Below are 16,236 nucleotides of genomic sequence, written 5' to 3'. Positions count from 1 at the left end.
TTCAAGGTCCAAGGTCCAAGGGTCAAGGTTCAAGCTCCCATAGCTTCATCCACCTGACGATAACGTCAATCGGCTTCGGCTTCGGCGTACGTACCGTACGGACGTCAGATACGATACGATACGGCTTCAGCGATAAGGTAGAGACATATGAAGTCGGCGTTAAGGCAAGGCAAGGCAAGGCATATAGATGAACAAAATTCAAGAGGCGGAAGATCAAAAGCACCAGATAGACAGGTAGTTTAGATGCAACCTGTGAATGACCAAGCCTGGCTACGAACATGAAATCCAATCCAGGTATACAAGACCGAAGCCATCGTCCTGGTTTCGCGGCCGACTTAGAAACCCTGTATTTCGGAAATCACATTACATTGACCAGCTACCAACCTTCAACTCTCCTGTTCCTGTCGACCCGGTCGACCCGGTCGACCTTCGACCCAACCTTTATATCTGTATGCGCCAGATCCCAATTCCAATCCTCGCAGTACTCTCAACATGGCCTCAAGTCCATAGCTCCCTAACAAGCCGACTTTTCTATCCTTTTGTAAGGCCTTGTTCTACCTTGACCCCCCGGGAACCTCCCGCCCCCCCCCCAACCCATCCAGCCAGACCCGTGTGGTCGTCCCAAGATCTAATCAATTCCCCAAGAGAAATTCGTCTCCAGAAAATCATTTTGATTCGTTATCGTTCATGGTGTCGAAATCGCACCCATCATTACATCATAGCAAAAACAATGTCAAGGAAAAACTGTTGCCAATGACCGGCGTGGTCGATGGCGTTCGAAAAGAATAATACATTGTATAGGGATGGGGTCGACTTCCTGTCACCTTGGTCATGTATTCGGAAATAGAGAATATGAGACGCGGGTGTTGCCTCGAGGACGAGAGTTTGTGGTGCCTGCGCGTCTCCGGCCGGTATGCGTGTGCGAAATATCCGACCCAGGCATGGAGGATTTTCTCTCAGGAATAGGAATTTGAGATGCCGATTTCCCCCGGTCATGCTTGAGGTTTGGTGAAGTTTTGAAGGCCACTGGAGAATCAAATCGAGTGTCGAGATCCTCTGTTGCCGTAGCAGACGGTCCCTGAGACTCTTCACGGATGGTGTCTTGACTTCCGTCTCTGGCGCGCATCTCCACGGGGAAACTGGTCCCTTCAAAGTCAAGTTTGAGGTTGTCCAGTGATCCTCCGAAATTGGCCAGGTGAGTGAAATCGGACAGACTTGTGCTCGAATTCGAAGACCGATGTGTCCCAATGATAGAGGAGGCGATGGAGAGAATGATGCTCTCTTGCGAGCTTGACTTGCTCATGCACGAGTTTGGGCTTCGGATGAAATTGGGACGGTAGATCTCTGTCGACTCGAAACGGTTGCCACCTGGTTCAATATGTGCTGCATCAGACTGGGCGACAGTATCGGTCGGCACTGATTGAACGGAGTCGATACCGAGCCCAAGCAATGGGGATGAAGGCTCCTCATCCAGGCGACGCGACGGGATGGGTTTCTGTTCCATTTGGTGCATTTCGAACCCTTCGCGAGCCCCTTGCATCATCAGGGGAGTTGAAGCGGCAGACGACGTTTCGTCAGCAGCGCCTTGTTCGACGTGCAGGAAACTCTCATGTTGAATACTCGGAGGTCTGGACCGGTCAGTCGTCGGGGCGCCTCTGTTCTCGACCTCTTCAAGCTCTGCTGCGTGATCCCAAGAGTAATCGATGGCGTCCTCCCAATCCTCAAGCTGGATTGTTTTCACACCAATGGAGATACGGTGTTTCGGCTTGCAATCATGATTTTTGGTGGCGGTGGATCCCTCCGGGCTTGTAATGATAGGTGCCATGCTGTAGTATGACATGTCAAAGTCGATTTCACCGGAAGATTGGCTGCGTCGCCTGCGCTGGATGGGAGAAATGGGCTCCGCCAATTGAAGACCCCGGCTCGGTGGGGTGTCCGAAATTTGGGCATTTATCTGCTCTGTGCATTCTTCTTCCACAACCTCCATTATGGTGTTGGGTGGAGAAGGCAACGGAGCCGTTCGCAATGGAAGCGCAACATCATCCGTGGTAGAGACAGCATGTACTACAGTTGGAACTTGTGGGAGAGGTTTGGCGGAAAAGCTATTCCGGCACACCGGACTCATGGCTGAGAGCCTGGATGAAGAAGCAAACGGCGAAGGAAGGTCACTGGCTGCCATGGACAACCTTGTTGGCCGGGAAAAGTTCTCCATGGAGCGGGATAGGCGGATATCTGATGGACTGCAAGGCGACACCAAGGGATCCTTAGGAGGAGGTTGAGGACGGGGTGGTGTCGTCGGCAGGTAGGGAATTGCACTGGTTGTGGGCGATGTTGGCTCCGAACCTATACGAACTTCTGATTCTGTTCCCTGCGTAGGTAAGTCTGTGACTGGGATGCCTCGGATACGGTCGTCCGGTCGCTGGTCGGCCTGAATAGCATTGAATTCGGAAGTCAGTCTGGTTCTTGTGACGTTGTCAAGACTCTGGAAATGCGCTTGGTCGCCGTGACTCAGGTGTTGAAACGCAAAAGGTGTCGATATGTTTCTTCTTAGATCATCTCCTGAGACGTGTCAGCAACGGAGATGGTCTTAGCAACAAGGCACACTTACGCTGTGAGCTGAAGGTGAGCTGCCGTTGAAGCCCCTTGACCGGAGATCCTTGCCCGACCTTTCCCTCGACACGAACAATGGTCTTTTCCTCAGTCGAAGAAGGCAAAAGACTCAACTTGCTTGTCTGCCGCTTTAAGATTCGAGAGCCCCTCGACAGTAAGCTCTTAGCCGAATTGTCGTGACGTTCGCCAAATGGCTGACTTGAATCGACGAAACTCTGCCGAGATGAAGGTCGGGAAGTAAGATCATTCGAAGCGTCTGATCCCGACCTGGCATAGAAAGATATGGATGAGCTAGTGGTGTTGGCCCGTGACCGTCCTTGGTATCTCGGTGATCCATCGCTGGTGCCTGACCCAAAGCTCTGTTCTCTTTTCATGTCGTTCAAAGCTTGTCTCGAGGGCTCGGCATTGTCTTTCGAGAACCAGTCATGGGTGATGGCATGCAGCTTGTCGCTGCTGTGCTTTGGTTGTCCTTGACCCCATGGAAACCGCCCCATCTAGACTGCGCTGAGGTCTCTGGGTGACAGCTGTCATATACCACAACCCGCACAGACGATAGATCTGTCATTCAATATCTGTCAGATGACGGCTTATTCCAACCGCAAGCGATTATTGTACAAAGAGGCGAGTGATAGTCCAGCAACTCAAGAAGGACGGTGGTCGAAATGGCGGATCTGAGGGGGGGTTCGGCTGGTCGAGGTAGATTCAAGTTGAGGCTGTTTCAAATTGGGCATGAGAATCAATCATATTGCTCGGAATCACGTAAAGTCAAACGGTGAGGTATGCAGCAGCTCAATCTTACCAATAGAGAACATTCGGAGGCGGTCGCGTTTCAAACTGATAATTGCCAATCGAGATGCCCCTCCAGCAATCTTTTAGGTGAGGATACTTCGACACCAAGTGTCTGGAGGATGTCTCGTAAATGAGGATGGTTTGGGGGATTTTCTCTCGTGGAGGCAATTCCCAGAATTGTGTCGAGCTTTTCAACCTGAACAGATGGTGGAGAGATCAGATAACCCGAGTGGTGGGGGCTAGTATAAAGAACAGTCCTTTCTGATATAAGCCAGAACGGGTGGACAGCTGCTTCAGCAGTGGCAATAGGACAAAAGAGTAGTGTACAATGCGAGAGATGGATGATCCTTTCAGTATCATCCTCAATGCCTGGGCGAGAGGGAAGAAATATTTGGGAAAGGGCCCTTTCTAATGCCCGTTAGGCACCCTGAACCCGGATGGTGGAGCAACAGACTACGGAGCAACTGGTTGTTGTGTACTCCGTGATAGTGGCCTACCGTCTAGGCGGCAGGGAACACAGCAGCTTCTTGGAGCCTGACAAGTTGAGGACCCGGAACGAACAGGGGCGAAAGGTGGTCCAAAATGCCGGCAAGGCTTCGACGCGGGACGACAGGGTCGAAAGCACAAACTGCGGCCCAAAGGGCGGCGATATGCTTTGCGAGGAACGCGTCTGAGGCGGACGGGCCCAAGACCATCCCCATAATTCGCGAAGCAACAGGAACAGGGGGCCTTGAGAGGGACCGGTAGAGGTTGGAGTGTGAAGGAGCAGGCGAGGAGATTTGATGGAGCTGCTTGTTCATCAGGTACGGGTGGATTTTTGCGGCGGGTTGGAGCCAGCATCCCTAGCTGGCTTCCCAAGTGGGACATCTGCACTGCGTGGGTAACACACTCTGCAGAAGCCATAACCCTGAACCCGGGACCTCATACTCGGGACCAGGGTATGAACAACGCCAGGCCCATGGCGGGGGTCGACGCGGCTAACATAGCGGGCTGATTCTCCGGCGCCGAGGTGGGCTGGTATGTTGTATGTTCATTTGCTCTACAAGACCGCCAGAACAGCAGAACCCAGCTAGGAGCGCCACCATCACCCTCGGCCTTCGGAGACTTGTTTTAGCGCTCCCATCTGTGAGGACGGAAGAGGGGCGCTGGTAACCTTCGAGAACTCGTGCTGGAGACGTGGATGACAGGTGACTGCACCGCCGTTTGACGGCAGCCAACAACGGCCGTGACAGTATGATGTACGGTAGCCTGCTTCAACCCAACAACTACTCCGTCCAGTACCTGGAATCAGCAGACCAGAGGCCGTTCATGACGGTGTTGTTTGTAGCACCTTCATGACGGCTACCGCTCCAAAAGGGGACGAGTCCCTCAATGGAGTGCTTACACAGTACCCTTTGGTCCCCGACGTGTTCACCCCAAGATCGACAAGGCCCACCGAGAGACATTCAATGGGCCGTTGTTCTTACATATGTGAAAACTCAATAGGTATCGTAGCTAGGCGGCAGGAGACTTCGAGCCGCGATCGACGGTTGTAAAGGTCATCGTGTGCATGGAGGAGGCTTGCGTAGGAAGGCTCCGTTCTGAGGGAGGAGCGGACAAGTGACCAGGGAAAGCATAGAGCCATAGCTTTACAGAGAAGGGCGACCGTCAGATGGTAGTACGGAGTACGGAGTAGTGATTGATGGACAATGTTAATGCTAGAGCCAAAGAGGACCAGCCAGGAGGCTTCGTGTGCAGGACCCGCTGAGCCCAAGCGAGAAGCGAACGTGATGAGAGAAGAAAAAAGAAAGGGAAAACACAAGCAAGCGCAGGCGTGGGCTGGACTGAAGGCGCAGGCACCAGAGGCTAAAGCAGCCACACAAAGATAACTCCCGTCCGGCTGTAGATCTGCCAAGCCTTCGGCCTCCTTCTCAGTCAGGAAAAGCAGCAATGGATTGGGCTGATTCGGATTGCTTTAGGCGTCTGTTTTAGTTTGCACGCGTTCTTTGCCGTCTTCCCCTGCGTCTCACGCTAACATTGATCGTGTCCACCAACTACTTCTTGCTGGTAACGAGAAGTCCACTCTGGAGACTGGCTGCCGAGCTCTTCGCTCGATTCTCTCTACGGAGAACGGAACAGTTCGCTACTCGTACTATCTCCTTGCCTAACGACAATCTATCTTCACTGCAACCCGAAGCGGACCTCCCAATTCCTGGGACTTCAGGATCACCTGCCATCGAATTCAGCGGCACACACATATCAACCAAGCACGTTTGATACTAGTCAATAAAAGGAAGCCACCAAGTGATTGTTCGGCCCTAATGGGGGGCCGTCAACTATGCATCCTGCAGACGCCAGTCCAGCGTACCCGCCTTTGGTCCATCGGGGGGACGGTAGCAGTCGGTGGTCGCCGTCGAGTACACAGCACCCCAGGAAAGATGCACGCAATCATGCCTTCTCTCTTGCGTAAAAACAAAACACTATGAATGGCCGGTGGTTCTGCCAACTGTGGACATGGCACGTTGCCCCTGAGGTGTTTTAGAACAAACTTCAGAGTTCGTCGAGTCTGAAGCTATTTGTTGCGCGTCGGTCAACTCTCTGCTCGACAATGGCAGATCAACAGGGATGAAAATGATGCGATAGCCCACTTAATTAGATCCTAAGCTATGGATCCGAAGAGAATAGTCCAAAGACACGACTATGAACCCCCTGGGGCCTGCTCACTTGTGAAAAGACGGACCACAAAAGTTGAGACCGTTCCGGAAACCACACTCGACCTTCAATACTACGTACCCTAAGAAACGTGCTATGATCGCCCGGCGTCGATAGGACTGTCGTGATAGCAATTTCCGACCTCATGGACCCCAATCGAGTGGCCGATCCAGCGTGACGGGAGTTGATCGACGGTGGCAGGGGCTCATGTTCATACGCAAAGCAAGTAAAGTGGTACTTGTGTCGATAAGCCTTCACGTCTCGACAATCATCACTTGCATGGTCTGATCGAGCAAGGCACAAGCAGCTCCTGTAAGACTGTGCACTTGCTGTGAGCCCATCCCATGGTGCATGTGCTTGGCTGATATGCGAAGGCCGTCACACACATGTGGCTTTACCAGGCTCTGCTTGGCGCTGCTAGGTTGAAGTCACACATCAACAACGAATGTTACTGACTGTTCACCGTCCATGATAGCTATGGGGACCCGCATTTCGGACGACACCTGTTCATGAGTCCGGCATCTGATCTAAAGTGAATGATTGGGCTCGAAGGCGCTGCAGTACACCTCTGGGTGGCCGGCAAAAGCAAGAAATCGGCACTGTTTTGAGTCTATCACATCTGTACCAACGTGATGAGAGCGGGCTGGGTAAGTACTGTATGCAACTGAGGGCTGCCGTCGCCTCAAGCCGTCTGCGGAGACGGGACGGTGGCTGCATCTAGCCAACTGGAGAGTAACAAGGTGGAGATATCCCTCGGAGAAGACTACAGGGGACTGCAGGTGCAAAGTTCCCCCCTTCCGCTCCGTGTTCGCTTATCGTTCATTCAAAGGACCATCCGACGAAGGCTACCAGCCATCGTGTGTTAGAGTTTGGCCACCGACAACAGAGCCTCAATGCTGGCAGCGCTGGACCAGGACTTGAAGAGGCCGAGGTTCATTATGGGGGCCTTCGTGATTGTAGCAATTGCGGAAATGCTCTACGGATATCATATTCCCAGCCTGGTGTCTGACCCTGGCCTGGGGGACAATAAAAAACTCCGCGAATGCAGGCATTGGTGCCGACGATGCAATATCTACGTAAACTACTGGCCGGGGTTCCTCCGGGATTACCATTGGATTGGACAACGAAGGCATAATAATGGCACCGAGAATTGAAGCTCGACCGGCGCCCCTTATCAACAGGACATGGGATGACAAGCTGTTGGACGAGTTTCTTGTCCATACCCAACTGCCGTGGCTCAAAGATTTGGGGTTGCCATTATTCATGGTTCGGGCGGGAATCGACAAGCATTGTAAAAGGACATGGGCTACGAGTTACTGCCTCTCTCGTTGGCCGAAGGCTCTATCTGGACTTTCCAACGATACGGTGAGTGACCGGCACCAGGGAGCTCCGCTTGTTGGTATGCCCAGGATGCAGAGCGAGCATGACACCACCTATTACTGTCACGTCATGTCCTAGCCATGCTCCTCTCCATGCCGAGATGCATGAAAAAGGACAAAATGCAATAAATCTTTTCGAATTCGGCCCCCTTTCGGTCTGGGACGAGCAAGTCTCCTGTGAAGTGCAGGATATACCTTGAACACTTGACAGGGGCGGATGGCTCTTCCCCACCGTCTGAAGAACTGACTGCGTGGCTGTTGCTGGGGGATCCTGACGCGCAGGGTATGCCGACATCCAGGTCAGTTGGTATGTTCAGCCTGGCTCTGGCTATGAGGATATGCCGAAAATCGTGCCGCTCCAGATGTCTCACAACCTCCTTCGTCATCCTGCCATCTTAATGGGGGAGTATGAGGACTATAGACGGAACGAGACCCAAGATCCTCGAATATGGATCACTGGGTTCAACGCACCTGCTTCCTTCAAGCCCATCTTTCGCTAAGTAACTCTCGCTAGCTGGGTGGCTACAGAGTGGACAAGACTGCTGGAATACACGAGCGAAGGAGCGTGTTTCAAGCCTAGGCTCAGCTTCTAGACAGTAGGGATGACAACATAGGACGGTCACAGCAGCATCCACGCTCCTGCTGACGCGTTGATCTCACGCGTGGTCGAATTTCACACACAGCTCGTACTGTATCTGGACTACTGGACGCCGAAGTCTGAGACCTGTTGGCAGTGCGTCCTAACCCGGCCTGACTTTTTACCTCATCAGTTTTCCGTCGGCGGGGTACGGGCTGTCACTTCTGCCACTTGTGTCACTCGTGTCCCGGGCGTCACAGGCGTCATTCGCGTGCCCATGGGGGTCTCAGCCGACGCCTAAGGCGCGTGTGTCCGTTGAAGACAGGTGGCCGCCGCTCACTCACCCCTGTCCAGTGTCCAGAGTCTTGCTGCTGAAACTGTCTGACATCTGCCGATGACCGCGGGGATTTAGGCCCGAGACACATCCGCCTAAGGAGCCTTAGGGACCCCGTCTCTGTGCAGCTTATGGCTTGTACAGTACCAGGATCACCGTACACAGCGGTGAGTCTTCCCTTGTCAACAATCCATCGCATCATCAATGACACATACTGTACTCGTACGGATACATGCTTTGCGTCCGTTTTCTCGTCTAGGCGCAGATTTCGGCCTAGGCACTTTGGAAACCCCATCAGCCCTACGACTCAAGCCGGAGAGAAAACTCTGCCCGGGCAATATTAGGGCCTGATACAGGCAGGGAGGCTTCCCGGATACAGTATCCCCCTCTCTTCTCCTGGAATCCGCTCTATTACCTGGTACCCCTGGCATACAAGGTAGGAGCCGGTAGGTCGGAACCGGTATGTTGTTTTCATATCCGGCTCCGTGTCTCTATGGAGCCCTAGTCAGCCAGGTATTGTACAGTTTACGGATGCTCTGTACATGGTCATGGACACTATACTTGAACCAGCTGTCCGTATTTGGCCACTCACGCTATTCACGTCAAGTAGGTATGGAATACCCTTGAAGCCATATGTAAGTCAAGGACAGGGTCTTATTGTGGACGCACCCTGACTGGTGAGGTCTTAAGGAGCTTACCCTTGACCAAACCTCCCGGGGAGTGACATGAAATCTGCAGGTACGCGGCCGTGCTGCTGCTTTCCCTACCTCCTCCCGACTGCATTATTGTGGTACAAAGCCTGTTCTGTCCATCCAATGGACTCGTGGCTGATGTTTCTGACAGCCGTCAAGGAAAAGCTCCTGCATTTCCATCGACGTAAATTGCCACCGGACCCCATGCTTCCGCCCGGCACGGAGGTGAAGCCTTGCATCGACACCGCCAATCCTGCCGATGAGGCTTGTGACATTCGAGCCCTTTGAAACTTGTCATATGGCCGTTTTCAGTGGCTTTGCTGCTGACGTTTCCATTCTGGCTACAACCGCATCTCCGTTCCCCATTGAGAGTTCAGGAGAGGTTAGGGGCTGTGGTTGGTATCGCTAAACCCACTACAATTGGCAGGGATGGATTTTGCAGCACAACTCTCCATTATCACCACAATCCTCCTCACGGTCTCACTCTCTGTGTCGATAGAGGTCCACAGACCTCCCGTCTAAATAGACGGTGTGGTGATTGCTCGTTATTTCGGCCTAAGGGGATCATGCATGCTGCAGGACGGCAATGACTTGGTGGTGATTCAAGCTGGTACGTCTACCACGCCTTGAGGCTGTGTTTCCGTGACTGACCAGGATGCCGTGCGATCGGCACAACACAACCTAACCTGACCTCTGTCTCGGCGAAATACGAAACAGAATCCGACATCATCACGGAGGCATCGGAGGCTTCACGCAAAGATCACCTTGTTCGCCTCGTCAATGAGTTTCCGCTCGCCTTCGCTCATGCTGTCCTCGACCTCCCATTCTCGCTTGCCCATTCCCATTGCCCTTTTCCCCTCGTCATTCAGTTGGTCCCAATCTACTACCCCGACAAACCCAATCTCTCCATCGCCGCCTGCACCTGGGAAGTCGGGTGGTGGACTATACCTCAGAGCGCTGATGCGCTGTCTCTGCAAGAATTCGATGTTTGATCTGGTCATGGCGCAGGCGGGGATGTACAAGACGCTGCTGTCCTCTTTGCCTCGGTGCTGCGTGTCAACGGCGTGGATCATGTCGCAGTGCCAGGCAACGTAGTCACCTGGCTCAACGTGTGGCACACTCAACATCGTCGTGTCCAATTCGAGGCCAGGGTGCGTCCGTGTGTTGTACTCCTGGCACGCCCCTGGAACCGAGTTGGGGAAGACGGCGTCCATGTTCAGCCTCCCCGACTCGACGTCGAAGAAAGGTCTCAAAATCATGTAAGTAGTGGCATGTTGAAGCAGTGGGCACACTTTCAATGTGCCTTCGCCGGGGCCTGTCGAAGACATGGACAGCCAGCCTTGGAACAATCGGAACATACTGCAAGCTCCTGCACCATTATGCAAATCCATCTGGGCGGTGATGCGATGGCGGGCATCAAACGGATCATATTCTTCCCATCGACCTTCCCACATGGCCTGGTATACCCGTGAGTATTCGGGGTCTTCCCATCTCTCCACACTGCCTCCATCAGTATGCGGCCCCAAGGCGAACTTTGCATCGCCTGGCTGTCGGATTCGAAACCGATCGGCGTATGTTAGAGGGTAAGTGGTTGATATCTCGGACTTTGGGTCGGATGAGTGCCAGATAGACGCAAGGAACGATTGTGCCTTGAGCACATTGGGATGAGCTCGTGCCTGCACCTGAGCGGGCGTCCAGTACAGCTCGTACACTGCTGGACTGTCTGGAGGAAATGCTCTGACTTTGGACTTGTTTGCACTGATATATTCCTTCGCCTGCTGCTTCAAGTTCAGCGCTTCTTGCGGGGGAAGGACATTTCGAATCACTGCTGTGCCACGATGGCGCAGGGCGTCGAGCGTCGGTCCAGAAACTGTCCCTGCCACGACATCTTTGTATTCAATGCTGGGAATGACCTGCCAACCCGTCAGCCTTGGGTCAGGAACATTTGGTGGAGCAGGCGACGTGCATGGCAACCCTCGGACCTGATCTCCTCGATCTCATTCTTCAGGCTCCTGAGGAGACGGTGCCACGATGCAGTGACGGCGTCTTCGTTGTTTCTGATCAACGACCTCTTCAAGTTGCTATATCGCGGTGGGAGAGGATCCGGCTTCTTGCCCGACAGAGAGGGGAAGACGGAGCTGATGTCACCGGCCTCTTTGGTCAGAGTCGCGGCCGCTCGACGGCCCACTGACAGCAGATTGTTCTTCATGATCGAACACGTCGAATTGTATCGGTCTGCCTTATCGACTATACTGTGGCTTGTGTCAGGCCAGTCCTCGACAGTTGCCGCGGGTGCAGTCTCACATTCAAGTTATACTCGAGAGTCCCGAAAGAATGACCGGGTAGATTGCCTAACTGGGCTAGCTCCAATCCGAGGGTGAGGGATTATCATTAATCCGCGCCGGCAATTTCTGCGACCTCAGTGGTCCGCTCGGGAGGGCCCGAGATGTCGTATTGGGTAAGGTAACCTCGGGCCACCTGCCGCCGAACCCGGCCGACAATGAGGGGGACCGAATAGCCTGAGCCTCTGTGCCGGGCATCACCGATACGATGCGGAGCGGAAGTCAAGAAGTCTGGCCAGAAGATGGGGTTGAGAGAGTATAAGAATATTCCCCTTCTCCAGACGCCATTTGTCTGAGACCCGTCGTCCACCCATTCAAATGGCTCAGCAGGTTCAAGGCAAAACAGCCATCGTCACGGGCGCCGGTTCGGGTAGGCTTTCACATTCCCACCTCAAACCGACGGCTTGGAAGGAACATGACTGACCTAGTTCGCATATCAGGCATCAACCTTGAGTTTGCTCGTCTGCTCCTACAACATGGGGCCAACGTCCTCTTTGCAGATCTGGCATTTCGCCCTGAAGCCGAGGAGCTGGTCGGCCAGTACCAGTCGACGCCTAACAAGGCAGTCTTCAAGAAGACCGACGTGACCTCGTGGCCGGATCTAAACGACATGTTCAAGGTAGCTGATCAAGCATTTGGATCCGTCGACATTGTCTGTCCAGGAGCGGGCGTGTTCGAACCACCGTGGAGTAATTTCTGGTATCCTCCAGGCTCGGAACAGTCCCAGGACGATCCTCTCGGGGGAAGATACAAGGTGCTCGACATCAACTTGACGCACCCGATCCGGGTCACGCAGCTGGCCATCTCCTATTTCCTAGCCGCGTCTCCCCCTTCGAGCATATCGAACCCCAAATCCATTGTGCACATTGCCAGCGTTGCATCGCAGACGGCGTCGCTGATTGTTCCTCTCTACCACGCCTCGAAACACGGCGTCGAAGCTCTCGTTAGATCTCTGGCTAGCCTCGAGCAATCTCACGGAATACGTATCACGGCGGTAGAGCCGGGCGTGGTCAAGACACCGCTGTGGACAGAGCACCCGGAGAAAATGAAGATGCTCAAGGAAGGCGCCGCTGATGAAAGCGACGGTTGGGTTACGCCTGAAGAGGTGGCCGAGGTCATGCTGGCGTGTGTCAAGGACGACGAAATCGACAGTGTTCCGGGGGGAAGTGGGCAGACGGGAGGCAAGATAGCCATCAAAGGAGGCTCGTGTCTGGAAGTGTTGGCTAGGTCGGTTCGAGACGTGCCAATGTTCAACAATATCGGGCCCTATGCGACATACAAGCCAGGCGTCGCTGCGGCCGACACGAACAAGCTGGTCGGCGAAGTGATGGATGTGTTGAAGCCTGGGTGGGGGCAGCTTTGATAGGAGCTGGGGGAAGAGGTGAAGAGGTCTGGACGGAGAGCCTAGAAGACACAATTTGTAGGTTGATCCACTCAATCAAAGTGATGGACGAGAGGACTCCCTTGACAGGATGTATGATGTGTTATTGATGTCCTCCAGAGACCCTGCGAGTACTCTAGTACGTGCTTGTACCTAGGTATCTATCTACCAGGTAGGTGCCAGGTACCTACAGGTTGGTGACAGGTGCCTGGCAGAGAGTCTCGTAATGCCAAGCAGACCGCGTATTTCTATCTGCGGCGCAGGGTCCGAGCCGCCGACCCTAGAGTACAGAGTACCTAATTGCCACCTAATTGCCACATACCTCCCAGGCCCCGAAGCCTAAGCCTCCTAGGCCCTTAAGCCCTGCCACCTGCTCCGGACAGGCATTAGGCACCTCTAGGTATTAATTATGTATCATGCGTGACACCCCATTATAGACTTATTTGCCTTCCAGCTTACGGATACAGTACTCCGTACTCCGTACCCAACTGCGACATCTCATCCTTGCTTCGAATTGCGTCTTTCTCGACAACCCTCCCTCTCACCCGGCTGCCGTCCCCTCCTCTTCGACGCCTCTTCCACGTCTCACAGATCACTTGTCTCCGTCCCGTCGCCATCGATCCTTCTACTCGTCCTTGGCACAGGCTGCAAGGTGCAAGGTGCATGGTGCAGACACCGACCGTGAAAGAAGATATGACCAGGCAATAACCTCACCCACATCATCTGGCCCTCGCATGCTTCCCGGTCAGCAGTCAACATGGCTTCTACACCTGGTTCTATATCCAGCAGACCTCACTCCCGAGCGCGCCGGTACGTTCTCTCTACTACAATGACCCTTCCCGTCGTGCCTCTGGGTCTGGCTGCTAATTGAAGTGGTGGTTAGACGTCCTCAAACGCCGACCCGGAACAAACGCGATCTCACCGGTACCGTCGGCCAGGCATCATGGATCAGCAGCGTGGTCAACCTGCTCAACACCATTGTCGGTGCCGGGGTCCTGGCCATGCCTCTTGCCCTCTCCCACATGGGCATCCTGCTGGGAACAATCGTCATACTCTGGGCCGGCCTCACCGCAGGATTTGGATTGTATCTGCAGACCCGCTGCGCCGCATACCTGGAACGGGGGTCGGCCAGTTTCTTTGCGCTCTCGCAAATCACATACCCCAATGCCGCGGTGATTTTCGACGCCGCAATTGCCATCAAGTGTTTCGGCGTGGGAGTCAGCTATCTCATCATCATTGGAGATCTGATGCCTGGAGTGGTTCGAGGGTTTGCCGATGAGGACCGTCTAGGCGCGTTTATGGTCGACCGCCACTTCTGGATCACCGCCTTCATGCTGGTGGTGGTGCCCTTTTCGTTCCTCCGTCGACTCGACTCGTTGAAGTATACCTCGGTGATTGCCTTGATTTCAATCGGATATCTGGTCATCTTGGTCGTCTATCATTTCGCCGCCCACGACACCCTCCCCGATGGACATTACCAAACCCCACTACGAATCTTCAAATGGGCTGGAGCGGTTCCTGCACTGTCCTCGTTTCCCGTCATCGTCTTCGCTTATACGTGCCATCAGAACATGTTCAGCATCCTCAACGAAATCGCCAATAATTCGCACTTCCGCACCAGCTCTGTTGTATTTGCTTCCAATGGGACCGCCGCCTCCATTTACATCCTCGTCGCAATCACCGGATACTTGTCCTTTGGCAACGAGGTCGGGGGAAACATTGTGGCTCAATATGCACCGGCGGTTTCTACCACCATCGGTCAAGCTATGATCGTAGTTCTGGTCATGTTCTCGTATCCTCTCCAAGTCCACCCCTGCCGGGCCAGTGTTGACGCAGTTTTGAAATGGCGACCTAGCAATAAGTTGAAATCCGTCCTCAGGTCGAGCTCAGCGACATCATCTTCGATCGACTCGAGTCCGCCGCGTGACACTCCTCTATTGCAACCTGGAAGGAAACGCAACCCCGAAATGGGCGACGTACGCTTTGCGGCCATCACCACGGTCATCATCATCCTCAGCTACATTGTGGCCATGACAGTTTCTAGCCTCGAAGCCGTCCTGGCCTACGTCGGCTCCACTGGAAGTACGGCGATCTCCTTTATTCTGCCAGGCTTGTTCTACTACAAGATATCCTCGCCGGATTCGCCTCTACACCAACGCTTGGTGAAAGAAGAAGACGACTATGAACACGAAAGCGGCGAGGCGAGCAAATCAGACGACGAAGACGAAGAGCACGACCCCGAAGGACAGACTTTGCTCGCAAACTCGGGCATTCTGAGCATTGGCGCCATCAGTGTCTTGAGGAGGACAAGGAACTTTCGGAGAAGGTTGCTGAGAAAATTGAGTCTGGCGCTGGCCGTTTATGGAGTGATCGTCATGATTGTCTGTTTGATCACGAATACCTTTTTTATCGTTGCGCATTAAACCTTTAACAGAGCCGGTGTGTGGTATTGGACCAAATTTGTTGGGATTTCTCGCAAAGACTCGAGAGATTGATATTGTTGGATGGAAGGGTGTGGTTTCACCAACCAAATTATGTTGAGGTCGAGAATGTATTGGATCGGATCGTCCAGCTTACGGCCAAGGGACCATCTGTACCCTCTCAGCAGACACATGCAGGAATCAACTGATGTCGAGATCAGTGCATCAAAGTGAGAAGGTGCAGTCTGAGGATATGGTCTCAGTCGCTGGCGATGCGATGCGATGGGACGTGACATCAGCCAGACTCGAGGTGCTGAGAGAATGGATGGACTCCACGATGGAGTTACATAGCTATGGGCGAGCGAGCGGCCTAGGCCTGTCCTGGGGTCGCATTTATATTTCTGCATATAAAGAAGAGCATCTACCTACTACTACTGTACCCTTTCAACCCTATCTATCTATAGGTCTTTATCAAGTACGGATCGGATACATTTATGCTTCGACTTCATACCAGGTCTTTCCTTTTCCTACGATCCCTGCAGGGGGTTGCCCAACGGCTGGCGTCGACAGTTCTTCAGAGGACCGATCATTCCCCTTCTCTGTCGTCTCAGACGGTCGGGAGGGAGATGGAATTGGATAATAGCGGACTGCTATACCCTTCTAAATCTATCTATCTATAGGTCCCTATCAAGTACTCCGTACGGAGAGATACATCAATGCTCCGACTTCATATCATATCTCCTTGTCCTACGGTCCCTGCAGGGGTTGCCCAACGGCTGGCGTCTATAGTCCTTCTAAGCAGAGGACCGGTCTTTCCCCTTCTCTATCGTCTCAGACGGGAGGGAAATAGATGGAATTGGATAGCGGACCTCTTGAATAGGAGCAGGCAAGCCAGCCAGCCAGTCCAGTCCAGTCCAGTTTGTATGCTTGGTCAAGGTTAATAGACACTATCGCCCCAAACGATTCGGCGAATATCCTAGGATCCTAGGAGTGCATGCAGTCAAGAACCGGCAGAAAATGA

The 16,236-nt window shown here is 53.5% G+C and overlaps 4 protein-coding genes across 4 annotated transcripts; 2 read left to right on the top strand and 2 right to left on the bottom strand.

The window, feature by feature from the left end:
- Positions 1-829: 829 nt before the first annotated feature.
- A1O3_03496 (uncharacterized protein) lies at positions 830-3,104 on the bottom strand (the record flags this gene model as incomplete). The annotated part of the gene is made up of 2 exons (XM_007733632.1): positions 830-2,559; positions 2,609-3,104. 2 exons carry the CDS (start codon positions 3,102-3,104, stop codon positions 830-832), a joined length of 2,226 nt encoding a protein of 741 aa, XP_007731822.1.
- A 6,717-nt stretch (positions 3,105-9,821) lies between these two features.
- Positions 9,822-11,281, bottom strand: A1O3_03495 (uncharacterized protein; the record flags this gene model as incomplete). The annotated part of the gene is made up of 2 exons (XM_007733631.1): positions 9,822-11,001; positions 11,055-11,281. The coding sequence occupies 2 exons, from the start codon at positions 11,279-11,281 to the stop codon at positions 9,822-9,824; spliced, it is 1,407 nt and encodes a 468-aa protein (XP_007731821.1).
- Positions 11,282-11,732: 451 nt separating this feature from the next.
- A1O3_03494 (3-hydroxybutyrate dehydrogenase) lies at positions 11,733-12,777 on the top strand (the record flags this gene model as incomplete). Its single annotated transcript, XM_007733630.1, has 2 exons — positions 11,733-11,784; positions 11,855-12,777. 2 exons carry the CDS (start codon positions 11,733-11,735, stop codon positions 12,775-12,777), a joined length of 975 nt encoding a protein of 324 aa, XP_007731820.1.
- Positions 12,778-13,552: 775 nt separating this feature from the next.
- On the top strand, positions 13,553-15,218 carry A1O3_03493 (uncharacterized protein; the record flags this gene model as incomplete). The annotated part of the gene is made up of 2 exons (XM_007733629.1): positions 13,553-13,605; positions 13,679-15,218. The coding sequence occupies 2 exons, from the start codon at positions 13,553-13,555 to the stop codon at positions 15,216-15,218; spliced, it is 1,593 nt and encodes a 530-aa protein (XP_007731819.1).
- Between the last annotated feature and the right edge of the window lie 1,018 nt (positions 15,219-16,236).

Source organism: Capronia epimyces (genome assembly GCF_000585565.1).
Source record: "Capronia epimyces CBS 606.96 chromosome Unknown aczIQ-supercont1.3, whole genome shotgun sequence".
NCBI lineage: Eukaryota > Fungi > Ascomycota > Eurotiomycetes > Chaetothyriales > Herpotrichiellaceae > Capronia > Capronia epimyces.
This window is presented reverse-complemented; position numbering and strand designations above follow the sequence as displayed.